Source organism: Brachyistius frenatus, unplaced genomic scaffold (genome assembly GCF_029030835.1).
Source record: "Brachyistius frenatus isolate BFR_SWC_R1_liver_20210118 unplaced genomic scaffold, ASM2903083v1 Contig_586, whole genome shotgun sequence".
Taxonomy (NCBI): domain Eukaryota; kingdom Metazoa; phylum Chordata; class Actinopteri; family Embiotocidae; genus Brachyistius; species Brachyistius frenatus.
Window position 1 is genome coordinate 3,168 of NW_027211185.1, and position 14,333 is coordinate 17,500.

The 14,333-nt window shown below is 47.4% G+C and overlaps 1 protein-coding gene across 1 annotated transcript in view; it reads left to right on the forward strand.

Moving 5' to 3' along the window:
* The first annotated feature begins 7,857 nt into the window (after positions 1-7,857).
* The window catches only part of mtch2 (mitochondrial carrier homolog 2), an 8,670-nt gene continuing 2,194 nt past the window's right edge, over positions 7,858-14,333 (forward strand). Inside the window, exons 1-9 of the mRNA XM_069688410.1 lie at positions 7,858-7,969; positions 8,853-8,937; positions 9,981-10,087; positions 10,197-10,223; positions 10,509-10,565; positions 11,774-11,831; positions 12,510-12,561; positions 12,632-12,691; positions 12,938-13,031. Of these exons, the coding sequence (XP_069544511.1) occupies positions 7,883-7,969; positions 8,853-8,937; positions 9,981-10,087; positions 10,197-10,223; positions 10,509-10,565; positions 11,774-11,831; positions 12,510-12,561; positions 12,632-12,691; positions 12,938-13,031 (627 nt within the window). The 5' untranslated portion in view covers positions 7,858-7,882. The remainder of the gene's footprint in view (positions 7,970-8,852; positions 8,938-9,980; positions 10,088-10,196; positions 10,224-10,508; positions 10,566-11,773; positions 11,832-12,509; positions 12,562-12,631; positions 12,692-12,937; positions 13,032-14,333) is intronic.

Genomic DNA, 14,333 nt, shown 5'->3' on the forward strand with positions numbered 1-14,333 from the left:
ACTCTGTAAATTCAGTTGTAACTGTATAGTTACCTCCACTACCACAAGTGCTGATATTAATTTACACATTCATTTTCTACTTTTTTTAATGACATCACTGCTTCAGTGAGCACAGTGCTTCGTTTACCGAGTGAAGCGGACTAAACCCTCTGCACCTTTGTCGTGGATAAATTGTGCAGCCTTGTATAGGGAAGAAGGCTCTGGCTGCTCGTCAACACTTCATCAAAATACTCCTCGAAAAACTCAGACAACTCAGAAACAAGGCAATGAAGTCTTCCAAAGTCTGATACAAAACATTTTATTGAGCAAAATCATCAATAAAATGACGGGGGACAAACAAACATTCGTACTCCTGGACTTTCTGACTCCTCTATTTATACTTTTCTGGGCACCTCCCTTTGCCTTTATCTTTGTTTTTGTTGGCATGAAAACAGCGCCCCCATGCACAGGTGGCACGCCCATATCTGGTCATTTCCCGCTGAGCCAGCAGAAATATGATCCGTTACGACCCCTTTGGGACCCTCCCCCACGTGCAGAGTCAGCAGAAATGTCATCCGTTACGCCCAACCTTGGGATTTTCCACTCGGCCATTTGACTCAAGACTGCTGACTCAGCTTTTTTCCCTCTCTCGGACTCACAGCAGGTGCACGTCACCTGGCCTTCATAGACACTGCACAGGCGCAAACTCCGAGCACAGCCCCTCCCTTTGGACTGTCTGACTCTTACAAGTTACTCATGGCAAACTTGTTAAAAACAGGCTCTATGGTCAAAGGTTGAAGCCTTTTTCGTTTGGATATGCTAGCACAGTTAGCATAGATGTTTTAACCCTTAATTTTCCCTCCAACATTCCCCCCTTTGTGACTTTCCACAGGCACACTTTACTTTTCCCCCTACACCATAGGTCTTCAACAGGGTGTCCGTGAAATTTTTGGTTGATTAGACAATTTTTCGTTTAAAAAAAAAACAAAAAAAAAAACACTATTCCCCCCCCCCCCACAAATTTAAATGTCTATTAATACACATTAACAGGAATCCAACATATTGTAGTGAATAGATAAATGGAGGCAGAAGATGTTATCTTTCAGTCAGAAATGCACACATTCAGCGACACACAGGAGCTCTCAAGCTGGACACCAGTTCACTCACAGCCAGACTCGCCTGGACCTGTCCCTCCATTCCTGGACCTGTCCCTCCAAGCCTGGACCTGTCCCTCCAAGCCTCCTGCACTCCTCCAGTTTAAAATAAAACACTATTTTATACAATATATATAGTTGGGGGTCCTTGGTCTGAAAAACTTTGAAGACCCCTGCTCTACACTAATAACATGATCATTAAACACAAAAGGCAATTGCATTAACATAGCTTTGAGCTGTTTTTGATGTTAACATATTTTGAGCAAGCAAAAGTTATGATGAAAATATTCAAATATATATATATATGTAATTGTATTGGGCCCCCGCCTGTAGAATAATACATGTTTCCACGTGTACCACGGGGAGAGCGTTTTTGTATTTTTTGAACAAACAGATCGGGGTGCAGGGAAAAACACACATTAAGGCACACTGGAATACTTGTTGGGTTACACAATGAGTATATTTGTTTTCCTCTATATGTTGGTTTATTTATATATTGTTTCCTCGATCAGTAGTTTCCTCTATATGTTGTTTTGCATCAATCAGTGTAAGTGTTATCTGGCTGAGCATGCAATATACGAGCCAGTGAGTGTATGTGTCGGCCAAATAGTGTCAATATGTGTGTGTTGTGGCAAAACATATGATGTGGGAGTCTGTTTTGTACGTGCATTATTGCTACTTGTGCCTGCGTGTACTTGCGGGCGTTATGATGTCAGCAGGTGTGTGTGATAAACAGTCTCTCCGTGACTGTCTTCATGTGGTGTACGACGATCTTTCAAACGTCCTCCAGGAGCTCCCAAAACACTCGATGCTTCAGCTGTCATTATGACACAGACACTCCATGCACCGTGGAGAGTCCTTGCGGTGGAGAAGTTACTAGCACTGCACACAGTGGCTTTGGTCAGCTCTCTCTACTTGCTTTCCTTACACAACCATCAGCCTTCTCAGCATCTGGTAATGCTCCAGACGCTGAGTGAGGGATTCCACCTGCTTGAGGAGGTTCTCTACACGGGCCTGGGAGGTCTGCACTTGGCGGACAAAGACCTCTTTCTGGCATTCTGTGAGAAAGAACACGGCAGCAGAGTGCACAGACTGTGGCTGATCTGAAACTTTGGTAGAATAAAGCTGATTGAACTGTACCGATACTGGATGGTGTGATTTGTGCAACAAGAACCCACTGTAGTAACAGATGTCCCCAGCAGCCAGGCATGCCTACGCGGATACAAAGAAAGCCATCGTGGACAGGCTGGGCCCTTCCCCGGAAGATCATCGGAGGAGCTTCCACAAAGCCAGGCTGGGGCCCAAGGACCGGCCCTTCACATATGCGCAGTGGCTGAGGGACGCTGCAACCATGTGGCTGCAACCGGGGAGTTCAGGAGGGTTTCAGCCCGTGATAAAGAAGGTGGTCATCGAACAATTTGTGGAGTGTCTGCCGGCCAGAACGTCAGCATGGGTCCACTGCCACCACCCTACGGCGCTGGAGACCACCATCATCCTGGCAAAGCACCACCTTGCTGTCCATCACAGCGGTTAGGGGGACAGCGGTTGCCCGCTGGCTTCAGCACGGCCAACTCCTCGACCTCGGAGGAAGTTACAGCGGCTCCCTGGCTCGGCCCCTATCAGCTCCACGGTCGCCACCCCTCCATCATTCCTCCAATCCACAGGCCCCAGCAAACACCGGCACTCTTCCCACCCAACAGGGGCCCCTCAAATGTCAGGGCAGGGTTAGGGTGGTCCCATCTTTACTGGAGGGTGGTCCCATCTTTACTGGAGGGAGGGTGGTCCCAACTTTACTGGAGGTGGTCCATCTTTAATGGAGGGTGGTCCATCTTTACTGGAGGGTGGTCCCATCTTTACTGGAGGGTGGTCCCATCTTTACTAGAGGGTGATCCCATCTTTACTGGATGGAGGGTGGTCTCATCATTACTGGAGGGTGGTCCCATCATTACTGGAGGGTGGTCCCATCTTTACTGGAGGTGGTCCATCTTTACTGCAGGGTGGTCCCATCTTTACTGGAGGGTGGTCCATCTTCACTGGAGGGTGGTCCCATCTTTACTGGAGGGTGGTCTCATCATTACTGGAGGTGGTCCATCTTTACTGGAGGGTGGTCTCATCTTTACTGGAGGGTGGTCCATCTTTAATGGAGGGTGGTCCCATCTTTAATGGAGGGTGGTCCCATCTTTACTGGAGGGTGGTCCATCTTCACTGGAGTGTGGTCCCATCTTTACTGGAGGGTGGTCCCATCTTTACTGGAGGGTGGTAACATCTTTACTGGAGGTGGTCCATCTTTAATGGAGGTGGTCTCATCATCACTGGAGGGTGGTCGCTGCCTAGCAGAGCGTAGTTCTGAGTTGTATCATGGAGACAACTTCCTCTGGTTCATGACTCTCTTCTTCAGAGGGGCGACATCATCTAGAGTTGTAGCAGAGATACTGCAGTGTTTTCTACCAGATGATCCACTTGTGTGGGACTAAGATCAACGTAGATGTCTTCCACTGCTTTAACACACGGCATCGAAGAGGATAAACATGTAACTGCTTCCTTAAACTTGGCCACGGCATCATCTGACAGACATCTACTGTAGTGGGACTTATTCCCACATGCTGTGTCGTCCATTATTGTAACTTCAGATGTTAATAAGAAGTGGTCCGACAAAACAGGGTTTGGAGGAAATACTATTACATTTTCAGTTTCCATCCCATACGACAGAACCAGATGGAGGGTGTGGTTACCATGGTAACGGGGTTTATTTACATTCTGAGAAAAGCCAATAGAATCTAATAATGGGCTGAAAGTAGAACTGAGGCTGTCGTTGTCCACGTCAACATGAATGTTAAAGTCTCCCACTATCATCACTTTATCTGAACTCAGCACTAATTCTGATCAAAAGTCAGAATTCAGTTAGAAACTCTGAATAAGGACCAGGTGGGAGATAAACAACAACAATACAATCCGTTTCTCTGCTTTACAGTTTGGGTGAGAGACTAAGAGTCAGACTCTCAAATGATTTATAACTAAGTTTAGGCTTTGGATTAATTGATAAACTTGAGTGGAAGATTGCTGGCACTCCTCCTCCTCCTCCTCCTCCTCCTCCTCCTCCTCCTCGGCCTGAATCTCTAGGAATATGATAATTAATATGACTGGGAGGAGTTGCTTCATTAATCCTAACATATTCTTCCTGTTGCAGCCAGGTCTCTGAGACAGAGTAAATCAATCTGATGATCAGTTATCAAGTTATTTACTAACAGAGATTTAGACCAGAGATCTCATATTTAATAGTCCGCTTTTAATTGTCAGATTTATTTGATCCATTAATTTGGTAGGATCCATTTTTATTACATTTTTATTGATCTATCTTTCCTTGAGTTGTTTAAATATAGGTGGTCTGGGTACAGACACAACCTCTATAGGATGTTGAAGGTTTTGGGTGAGTGACAGCTCTAAAGAAGCTGCAGAGGAGCTGTAAGACTGCAGCTCTGCGTCCTGGCCTCAACCCTGGATGTCAGGTTTTAGGGCTGTTAAGAGACATGGCCATGTTTCTAGAAAGAAGAGCTGCACCATCCAAAGTAGGATGGATGCCGTCTCTCCGGATCAGACCAGGTTTTCCCCAGAAAGTATTCCAGTTGTTAATGAAGCCCACGTTGTTAGCGGGACACCACCTCGACAACCAGCGGTGAAGTGAAGACGTACGGCTAAACATATCATCACTGGTCCGGTTAGGAAGGAGTCCAGAGAAAACTATGGAGTCCCACGTTGTTTTTGAAAAGTTTCACACCGATTCAACATTAACTTTAGTGACCTCTGATTGGTGTAACCGGGTGTCGTTACTGCCGACGTTAATAACAATCTGACTGGATTTATGATTAGCCGTAGCCAGCAGTTTCAGGTTTGATTCAATGTCGCCCGCTCTGTCCCCGGGAAGACATCTGACTCTGTCCCCTGGAAGACATCTGACTCTGGCCCCGGGAAGACATCTGACTCTGGCCCTGGAAGACATTTGACTCTGGCCCCTGGAAGACATCTGACTCTGGCCCCGGGAAGACATCTGACTCTGGCCCCGGGAAGACATCTGACTCTAGCCCCGGGAAGACATCTGACTATGGCCCCTGGAAGACATCTGACTATGGCCCCTGGAAGACATCTGACTCTGGCCCAGGGAAGACATCTGACTCTGGCCCCGGGAAGACATCTGACTTTGGCCCCTGGAAGACATCTGACTCTGTCCCTGGAAGACATCTGACTCTGGCTCCTGGAAGACATCTGACTCTCGCCCCGGGAAGACATGTGACTCTGGCCTTGGGAAGACATCTGACTTTTTCCCCTGGAAGACATCTGACTCTGTCCCCTGGAAGACATCTGACTCTGGCCTTGGGAAGACATCTGACACTGTCCCCTGGAAGACATCTGTCTCTGTCCCCTGGTTTCACTAACTTCATGTTAAATAGAGTCTCCAATAACCAGAGTTGGTTTCTCAGCAGGTGTTTCACAGAGTGTGGAACATCAGTTGGAGACGTGAAGGTCGGTGGTGAACCGTGGGCTTCTTCTTGGGACGATGTCTCCTTCGTACTGTCCCCCGGCCGCCCGGCTGTTCAGGTGCTGCGGGGGACCGGCTAACTAAACCTGTATCCTGGACAGCTGTACACCTTCCCTCTCCCCCTCCCCCTCCCTGAGAAGGTCCTACTGCTATCTGGTTGTGTAGCATGGTGCACAGCAGTGATTCTAATTCTATGACCCTCCAGAGCCCTAACTACACTCCTCCTACTCCTCCTCCTCCTCCTCCTCCTCAGTGACCCTGGCCTCCAGAGCCCTAACTACACTCCTCCTCCTCCTCCTCCTCCTCCTCCTCCTCCTCCTCCTCCTCCTCAGTGACCCTGGCCTCCAGAGCCCTAACTACACTCCTCCTCCTCCTCCTCCTTAGATTTAACAGTAGAATTGGTGGTCGACTTCAGGAGGAAGACGACGGCTCCACAACCGCTGAGAGTTCTGGGAGAGGAGGTGGACATGCTGGAGGAGTACAAGTACCTGGTGTCTCCATGACAACAGACTGAACTGGAAGACCAACATCAACGCTGTCTGCAAGAAGGGGATGAGTCGACTCTTTTTCTTGAGGAAACTTCGATCCTTCAATGTGTGCAGCGAGATGTTGGAGATGTTTTACCATCTGTTGTGGCCAGTGAACTGTACTTCTAGTAGTCTGCTGGGGGGGAGAGGTGGTGGTGGTGGGTGGGGGTGGAGGGGCAGCATTGGAGCCGGAGACACCAACAGACTTAACAAACTGGTTAAGAAGGCCGGCTCCATCATTGGCTGCAAACTGGATAGTCTGGAAAAGGTGGTGGAGAGGAGGACACTGAACAAACTATTGTCCATATTGGATAATCCTGACCACCCTCTCATTCCAGATACAGGAGATCATTCCAGATACAGGAGATCATTCCTGATATAGGAGATCATTCCTGATATAGGAGATCATTCCTGATACGGGAGATCATTCCAGATACAGGAGATCATTCCTGATACAGGAGATCATTCCTGATACAGGAGATCATTCCTGATACAGGCGATCATTCCTGATACAGGAGATCATTCCTGATACGGGAGATCATTCCTGATACAGGAGATCATTCCAGATACAGGAGATCATTCCAGATACAGGAGATCATTCCTGATAGGGGAGATCATTCCTGATATAGGAGATCATTCCTGATACAGGCGATCATTCCTGATACAGGAGATCATTCCTGATACGGGAGATCATTCCTGATACAGGAGATCATTCCAGATACGGGAGATCATTCCAGATAGAGGAGATCATTCCTGATATAGGAGATCATTCCTGATACAGGAGATCATTCCAGATACAGGAGATCATTCCAGATACAGGAGATCATTCCTGATACAGGAGATCATTCCTGATACAGGAGATCATTCCTGATACAGGAGATCATTCCAGATACGGGAGATCATTCCAGATACAGGAGATCATTCCAGATACAGGAGATCATTCCTGATACAGGAGATCATTCCTGATACGGGAGATCATTCCAGATACAGGAGATCATTCCTGATACAGGAGATCATTCCTGATACAGGAGATCATTCCTGCCGACCGCAATAAGTCTGTACAATAACTCACCTCTGGCAAAATCCATCACATAACAATAATACTGTTGACTGTGTTTCTTGGTTGTTTGTATATAATATATATATATATATAGATATATACTGTACTGTATATATATATATATATATATATATATATATATTTTATTTTATTTTTTATTTTTTTTTATACACTTTATTAATCCCCGAGGGGAAATTTCTTCACTACAGCAGGGGGGCTCTCAGGGGGGAGATGCTGCAGCAGGCTGCCACGACCGCGGCGCCAGGTAACCTGACCTGAAGTGCATGTTTTTTTTGGATGTTTTATATATTTGTTGTTTTTTTGTTGTTTGTTGTTTGTTATATATTTGATGTTTTTTTGCATGTTTTATATACTGTGCATCTTATATTTTTATTGCTATTTTATTGCTTTTCTATTATTCTATTATTATCTATTGTTTCCTGTGTGCTGCTGTAGCGAAAAAATGTCCCCTCTGGGATTAATAAAGTAACTACCTAACCTAAAAAAACAACAAAGCGTCCTGCCGTGTGTAGACACTAGATGGCGCCACCGCCACAAAGACGTCAAATATCGGCTCCCAGACGCAGAAGAAAGAGGACAACTTCCTGTCTCCCCTCGCTCTCCAAAAATGGCGGACACGTGTGGCCAAGTGCTGCTGGGCTCCGGGCTCACCGTCCTCTCCCACCCGCTGATGTACATCAAAGTCCTGATCCAGGTAAGACGGAAACTCTCGGTGTCTGCGCCGTGAAGGTGTTACCGGTCCCGGGGCCGCTGCAGACCCTGTCCCCGGGCATCTGTCGGTTCCGGGTCGGACCCGTCTGCAGGGACAACACCACAGTTTGATGTTGTTACCGGCGGATCGAGTCCCGGTGACAACACCGGGCCTCGCGCGAGTCCCCGCCACCCGTGGATGTGTGTAACGCTCACGTGAGCGAGAGCTCCGGTGTCGGTCCGCCGGTCGTCCCCGTGACCTTCCGCTGACGAGCCGCGGCTCGTTCCGCTCAATACCGGGCCGGTCCGGGACAGACCTTACCCCGCTGCCCGGTCCGAACACAACCGGGCTGTCAAAGGGGCTCCGTCCTACTGACGTCACGTCTTCTGTATGAGATTTCCTCATACGGAAGTCTCGTCCGGTACCGGTCAAAGGTCACGGGCCCAGCTGACGGTCCGAATGTCAAACACTACGAACGAGCAGAGTGGTCCGGGACTAGACCCACTTCCTGACCGGGACCTGACCCACTTCCTGTCCACTGACCTTCACCTGCTCACATCCGGGTTCTGACTAACAGCTAAAAGCAACAGTGAAAGTTTCCTGTCAGAAAAGAGAGGACTCACTGTGTGTGTGTGTGTGTGTGTGTGTGTGTGTGTGTGTGTGTGTGTGTGTGTGTGTGTGTGTGTGTGTGTGTGTGTGTGTGTGTGTGTGTGTGTGTGTGTGTGTCTGTGTGTGTGTGTGTGTGTGTGTGTGTGTGTCTGTGTGTGTGTGTGTGTGTGTGTGTGTGTGTCTCTGTGTGTGTGTGTGTGTGTGTGTCTCTGTGTCTGTGTGTGTGTGTGTGTGTGTGTGTGTGTGTGTGTGTGTGTGTGTGTGTGTGTGTTATCAGGTGGGACACGAGCCCCTCCCCCCTTCCCTGGGCAGGAACCTGTTTGGCCGACAGGTACACCAGCTGCCGGGCCTGTTTGCCTACGGTGAGACAGTCTGAATGTTTCCTACCTGACGAACACTTTCACCACATTTGAAACATGTTTTTAAAGGTTTCTAATATTAATCTCACCTTTAAAAAAAAAAAAAAAAATCCATTTTGAACCTGTTCACACCAGAGACTGTTTACATAATACAAATAAATTAAAACTGTTCATAAAAGAGTTCGTAGCTTCAGGTCTGTAAAATGGTTCTGATCCAGAAGTGTCTTCAGCTGCAATACCAGCGAGTGCCACTAGAGGTCGGCTCCAAAAAGCCTCCGGCTCCATAGACTCCCATTCAACTTCTCTCATCAAATCCAAAGTGAATCAAATGTGTCCATCAGTTATCTCGGTGTTGTTAGCTAAAGTCACTCCTTCTTCTTAGTTTTCTGGAGGTCCATCTGAAAATAATCCCTCATTCATTAGAAAAGAAGATTCAAGAAGACCTGTTTTTGGGGGCGTGTCTGTTTGATTGACAGGCCTGTGGTGCAGTCAGGTTACAGCTATCGGTGGGCGGGACGTAGTATCGTCAGGTTTCTGATCAGATCGGTCAGATCCACCGCTGGCTCCTCCCCCTGCTCGTCCAAATATGGTCACTTCCTGCTCCAAACCGCTCCGAACTATCAAGATGGTGACGGACAGAATCTGAACTGGAGGATTCATAACGTTCACAAACCAACGATGACATCACTGATGGTTGATGACATCACTGATGGTTGATTCAAACTGCAGTTCGCTGTCTTCGTCGACCTGCCTGATGTACACATTGAGTCCAAATAGGTTGTGATTGTTCAGCTGATACATCCATCTTAGATTTAACGGGATGTTTCCAACAGGAAGTTACCCCTGTGGTGCATAATGGGACGGACTCTGTCTCTATTTCTGAAACCAGGTGGAGACTGATTCCCCACTGCTCCCTGCTGGTGTTCTGGTTGACCTGATTGTGGGTGCTGCAGGGCCTCCCCTGCTCCTCCCCTGCTCCTTCTCCCGTCTGTTTTTACCTTCATATCTTTCTTCTAAAAGCACTTCGTCTCCTCTGAATGTTTCAGCCAAACACATCATTACGATCGATGGGAAGGCGGGCCTCTTTAAAGGGCTCGGCCCGCGGCTCTGTGCCGGGACCATCGGAACCGTGGTGCACAGCAGAGTGGTGCAGGTAGGTCCCGACAGGTGAATGCGCCTGCAGCCGCTTCTTCAGGCGTGTCTCTGAATCTGCTGAGTCGTGCCTGAATGTCAGGTGGTAACGCTCCTCTCTGCTCTTACAGAAATGTCAGGAACAAGGCACTCCTCAGGTAAGAGCTCTTTACCCACAATCCTCTGGGCTTTTCCCTCAGAGCATGTTTATCTGCTGTTCTGTGTGACATTTAAATCAGGCGTCTGTGGCAAGCCGGTCTCTGACCTTTGACCCCGCAGACCCAGTCCTCGTGGCTCTGGTTCCTGCTGCTGACATGTCGGTCCCGTTTGGGTCAGAGCAGCGCACGACCCGCCGTTAGAGTCTGCTTAGGGACCGCCTCCTCTCTGCCCACGTTGTGTCCGATGTGAGTGTAGCCGGTGCTGATCGTGGTTCTGTTGTCCAGGTTCTGGGCGGCCCAGAGAAGGCTGTGGAGGGCTCCCTGCAGCACGTTGTTAACGAGGTGAGACGCCAACACTGCAACACACTCAGCAGCAGCTGACTTTCATCTGTGCGTCCCGGCGGAGACGGACAGCTGTCAATCAGAACATGACGAGCTGCTGTTCTGGACGGTTGACGCTGGTTCAGTCTGCTGTTCTTCACTCGCTCATCAACATGCTGCTCAGTCTCCTGAACAAACATCAGACGCCGATAATCCATGTCAAAATCTGTAATAACAAACCCAAACGCAAAACTTCACTCAGATGACTTTAAATACACAAATTGTGCCATTATGTCATCTTGTTATGTTGATATATTGAAATTTGGAGTATTTATTGTGAAACCAGAGAAATCCTTTGTAGAAGCAGCAGCAGATTGTTTGATACCAGATTGTAAAATGTATTTTTCTGTGGCAGCTCAAATATAAAGGTTGTTGTGTAAACTTACAAAGCTGAATGTTAGGTTCCGTCTGCGGTCTTAAATAATGTCGTGTGATGCTTTTTTTTTTTTTTTCTGCTGCGTCGTCGGCTGAACAGGTCAGCACGAAAAAAAAAAAAAAAAGGAAACGTTGCGTGTCGTTAAACCAACAAACATGACGCGAGACGACGAGTCGCTGCGGTGCGAAAACAACTTTTACTAAACACAACGCGTGTCGTTACACTCTTAAAAACAGCTAATATGACATAACTGGCGTTTTTAACGTCTAATATCTGCTGTCTCACCTTTGAAACGCAGCTCCTCTGATTGGCTGTTACTGGTCAGGTGTAACCAATCAGATACAGCTGTGGGTGGGGCATAGCTGGTGACTACAGACTGAGATGCTGCATCAGAGCTTTGGAGGATTATCTTTAAATTTATTCTGCATCTTTACTGACTGAACTTCACATTGTGAATACGGTTTGTCGTTTCACTGACTGACTGTGCTGCAGAGTTCATTTTAAATGGACACGCACTCTTCAGTATCATTAAACTGACATCTTCCAAGGTTGAAGTGTAGATCTGTAGAATCAGAACAAACAGGTTTAATCCCATTTAACACCAACCCTCCCCTTCAAAATAAAAGTCATAGAAAGAGGACATGATTCTGAATATTCCTGCTACACAGGGCTGCACTATATAGTGTGTGTAAAGGGGAAGTCCTGATGTGTGTGTGTGTGTGTGTGTGTGTGTGTGTGTGTGTGTGTGTGTGTGTGTGTGTGTGTGTGTGTGTGTGTGTGTGTGTTACCACAGACAACCAAAGAGATGATCGCTCGCTCTTGTGCCACTGTCGTCACACATCCCTTCCACGGTACGTCAGGACTCTACAGCGTCTGTTTAACTCTGACTCCCTCTGACTCCCTCTGACCCCCTCTGACCCTCTCTGACTCCCTCTGACTCCCTCTGACCCTCTCTCACTCCCTCTGACCCTCTCTGACTCCCTCTGACCCCCTCTGACCCTCTTTGACTCCCTCTGACCCCCTCTGACTCCCTCTGACCCTCTCTGACTCCCTCTGACCCCCTCTGACCCTCTCTGACCCTCTCTGACTCCCTCTGACTCCCTCTGACCCCCTCTGACCCTCTTTGACTCCCTCTGACTCCCTCTGACACTCTCTCACTCCCTCTGACCCTCTCTGACTCCCTCTGACCCCCTCTGACCCTCTTTGACTCCCTCTGACTCCCTCTGACCCTCTCTCACTCCCTCTGACCCTCTCTGACCCCCTCTGACCCTCTTTGACTCCCTCTGACCCCCTCTGACCCTCTCTCACTCCCTCTGACCCTCTCTCACTCCCTCTGACCCCCTCTGACCCTCTTTGACTCCCTCTGACCCCCTCTGACTCCCTCTGACCCCCTCTGACCCTCTCTCACTCCCTCTGACTCCCTCTGACCCCCTCTGACAGGCTCTCTGCAGCATGCGACCCGTCCCAGGCTGTGTGGTGTTGTTTGGTACCGGTCTGATGTTCCCTGTGTTCCTCTGCCTGTGTTTCAGTGATCACCCTGCGGTGTATGGTCCAGTTCATCGGGAGAGAAACCAAGTACAGGTAGAGTTTGAACATTGTACACATGAAGTGTGAGAAGTTCCAGAGCTGTAACAGCGTCCTCTCCTCTCAGCGGCGTGTTCGACTCCATCGTCACCGTCTACAGAGAAGAAGGCCTTCTGGGCTTCTTTGCGTAAGTTTGTGTTTTTCTCCTCACGTTTGTGGTTAACGGTCGGCTGTAAATCATGTTGGTCCAGTAGATGGCTCGTCTTTGTGCTGCATGCCAACATATGTTCTGATCACGCAACACACCGTTGATGGATGGGCTTCAACAGAGAAATATGAAAATGCGTTTAGTTTTCATGCTAAATTGTTAATTAAAAGCCCTTGTTTCAATGTGAAAGCCCTCCATCACTGCTCATCTTGTGTGTTCTTCCAGCGGTTTGATTCCTCGCCTGCTGGGTGACATCCTGTCTCTGTGGATCTGTAACCTGCTGGCTCACCTCATCAATACATACGCCATCGATGACTCGGTATGTGACCCTTCAGTCCAGTCAGTGGTTCTGTGTTGTGAAGGTGTTGATGGCCTGACACTCACCCGTCAGCGGTTCCCACCAGGTCGTCTGTAGGTGCATCCTATCAACACCAACACGTTTCCATAACAACAGATTTCTTAAACGGCAGACCCTGCCCTCAGGTAGACCTGCAGTGTTCCTCAGACTGGAGTTGGGTTAGTGTCAATGTGCAGCCCGTTGGCGCTCTGTGGGACCTCCAGTGGTCCCTACCTCACTGCTGGCTGCAGGCCTTCCACAGCTGTCCTGCTGCAGTTAATAGGTTAGATAATAAGTTTACAGCTGTGTCCAAGGCCCTGATCAGTCCCTCCAGGAAATCACAATCACAATGATTAACGCAAATTAAATAAAAGATATTTGGGGAGCTTGCCATTTTTTTTAATTCCTTCTGCAAAAACTGTGGTCAGCAGAAGCTGTGCTAAAAGTATTAATGGCATAAAGTCTTTTCAGACAAAACTCTCATCTCATTTCTCATCACCAAATAAAACTAGATAGAACTGGAACAAGAGGAAAAACTGGCAGTGGTGGAGTTTGAGAGAAATGTATATTTTCTAATTAAATGCTGATGATCAGTGGAAGTGATTACATTTCACTGTTAAAATTATTCACTAATATATATATAGTAATAAAATAATTTGATAAAAAATTTTGTTAAATGAGTTTTCTCCACACGTCCAGTTGTCAGAGACGTCTCTTTGTTTGTTTCATCCAGCAGGTCTATGTGTTGAATGAACATGAATTAAACAGCATCTAAAGCTCTTATTTTGAAAGGCTGATGTAGTCCTTGTTTCTATATTCCAGTCACAGACGCTCTGTTCTGGAGACATACGCAGCTTTTAGGACCTTTTAGGAACTTTTATCGCCACGGTTATCTAAGTTCAATAAATACATAAAGAAGCATGTGATGTCCAACATGATCATTATCACAGGAAGTGATTACACATTTATTCCTTTATCAGGTGGTGCTTAAAAAAATATATATCTTGACTTTTCTATTTCCCGCTTACATAAAACTGACATCAGCATTTTTGAGAAAATCCACTGCAAAAGCAAACATTTTTGATCGCATCAATCAAAAATGTTTGATTACATAAAGCTCACATGCAGATTACATAAACTGGGAAGAATAAATTCATGATAGAAGTATTAACAAGTTGGTCATCCAGAAAGCTGTGGAACTTTCAATAGAAAGTCCTGCTATGAGGTAGATCGATAGTTACTTTATTAATCCCACAAGGGGACATTGTTTTCGCTACAGCAGCA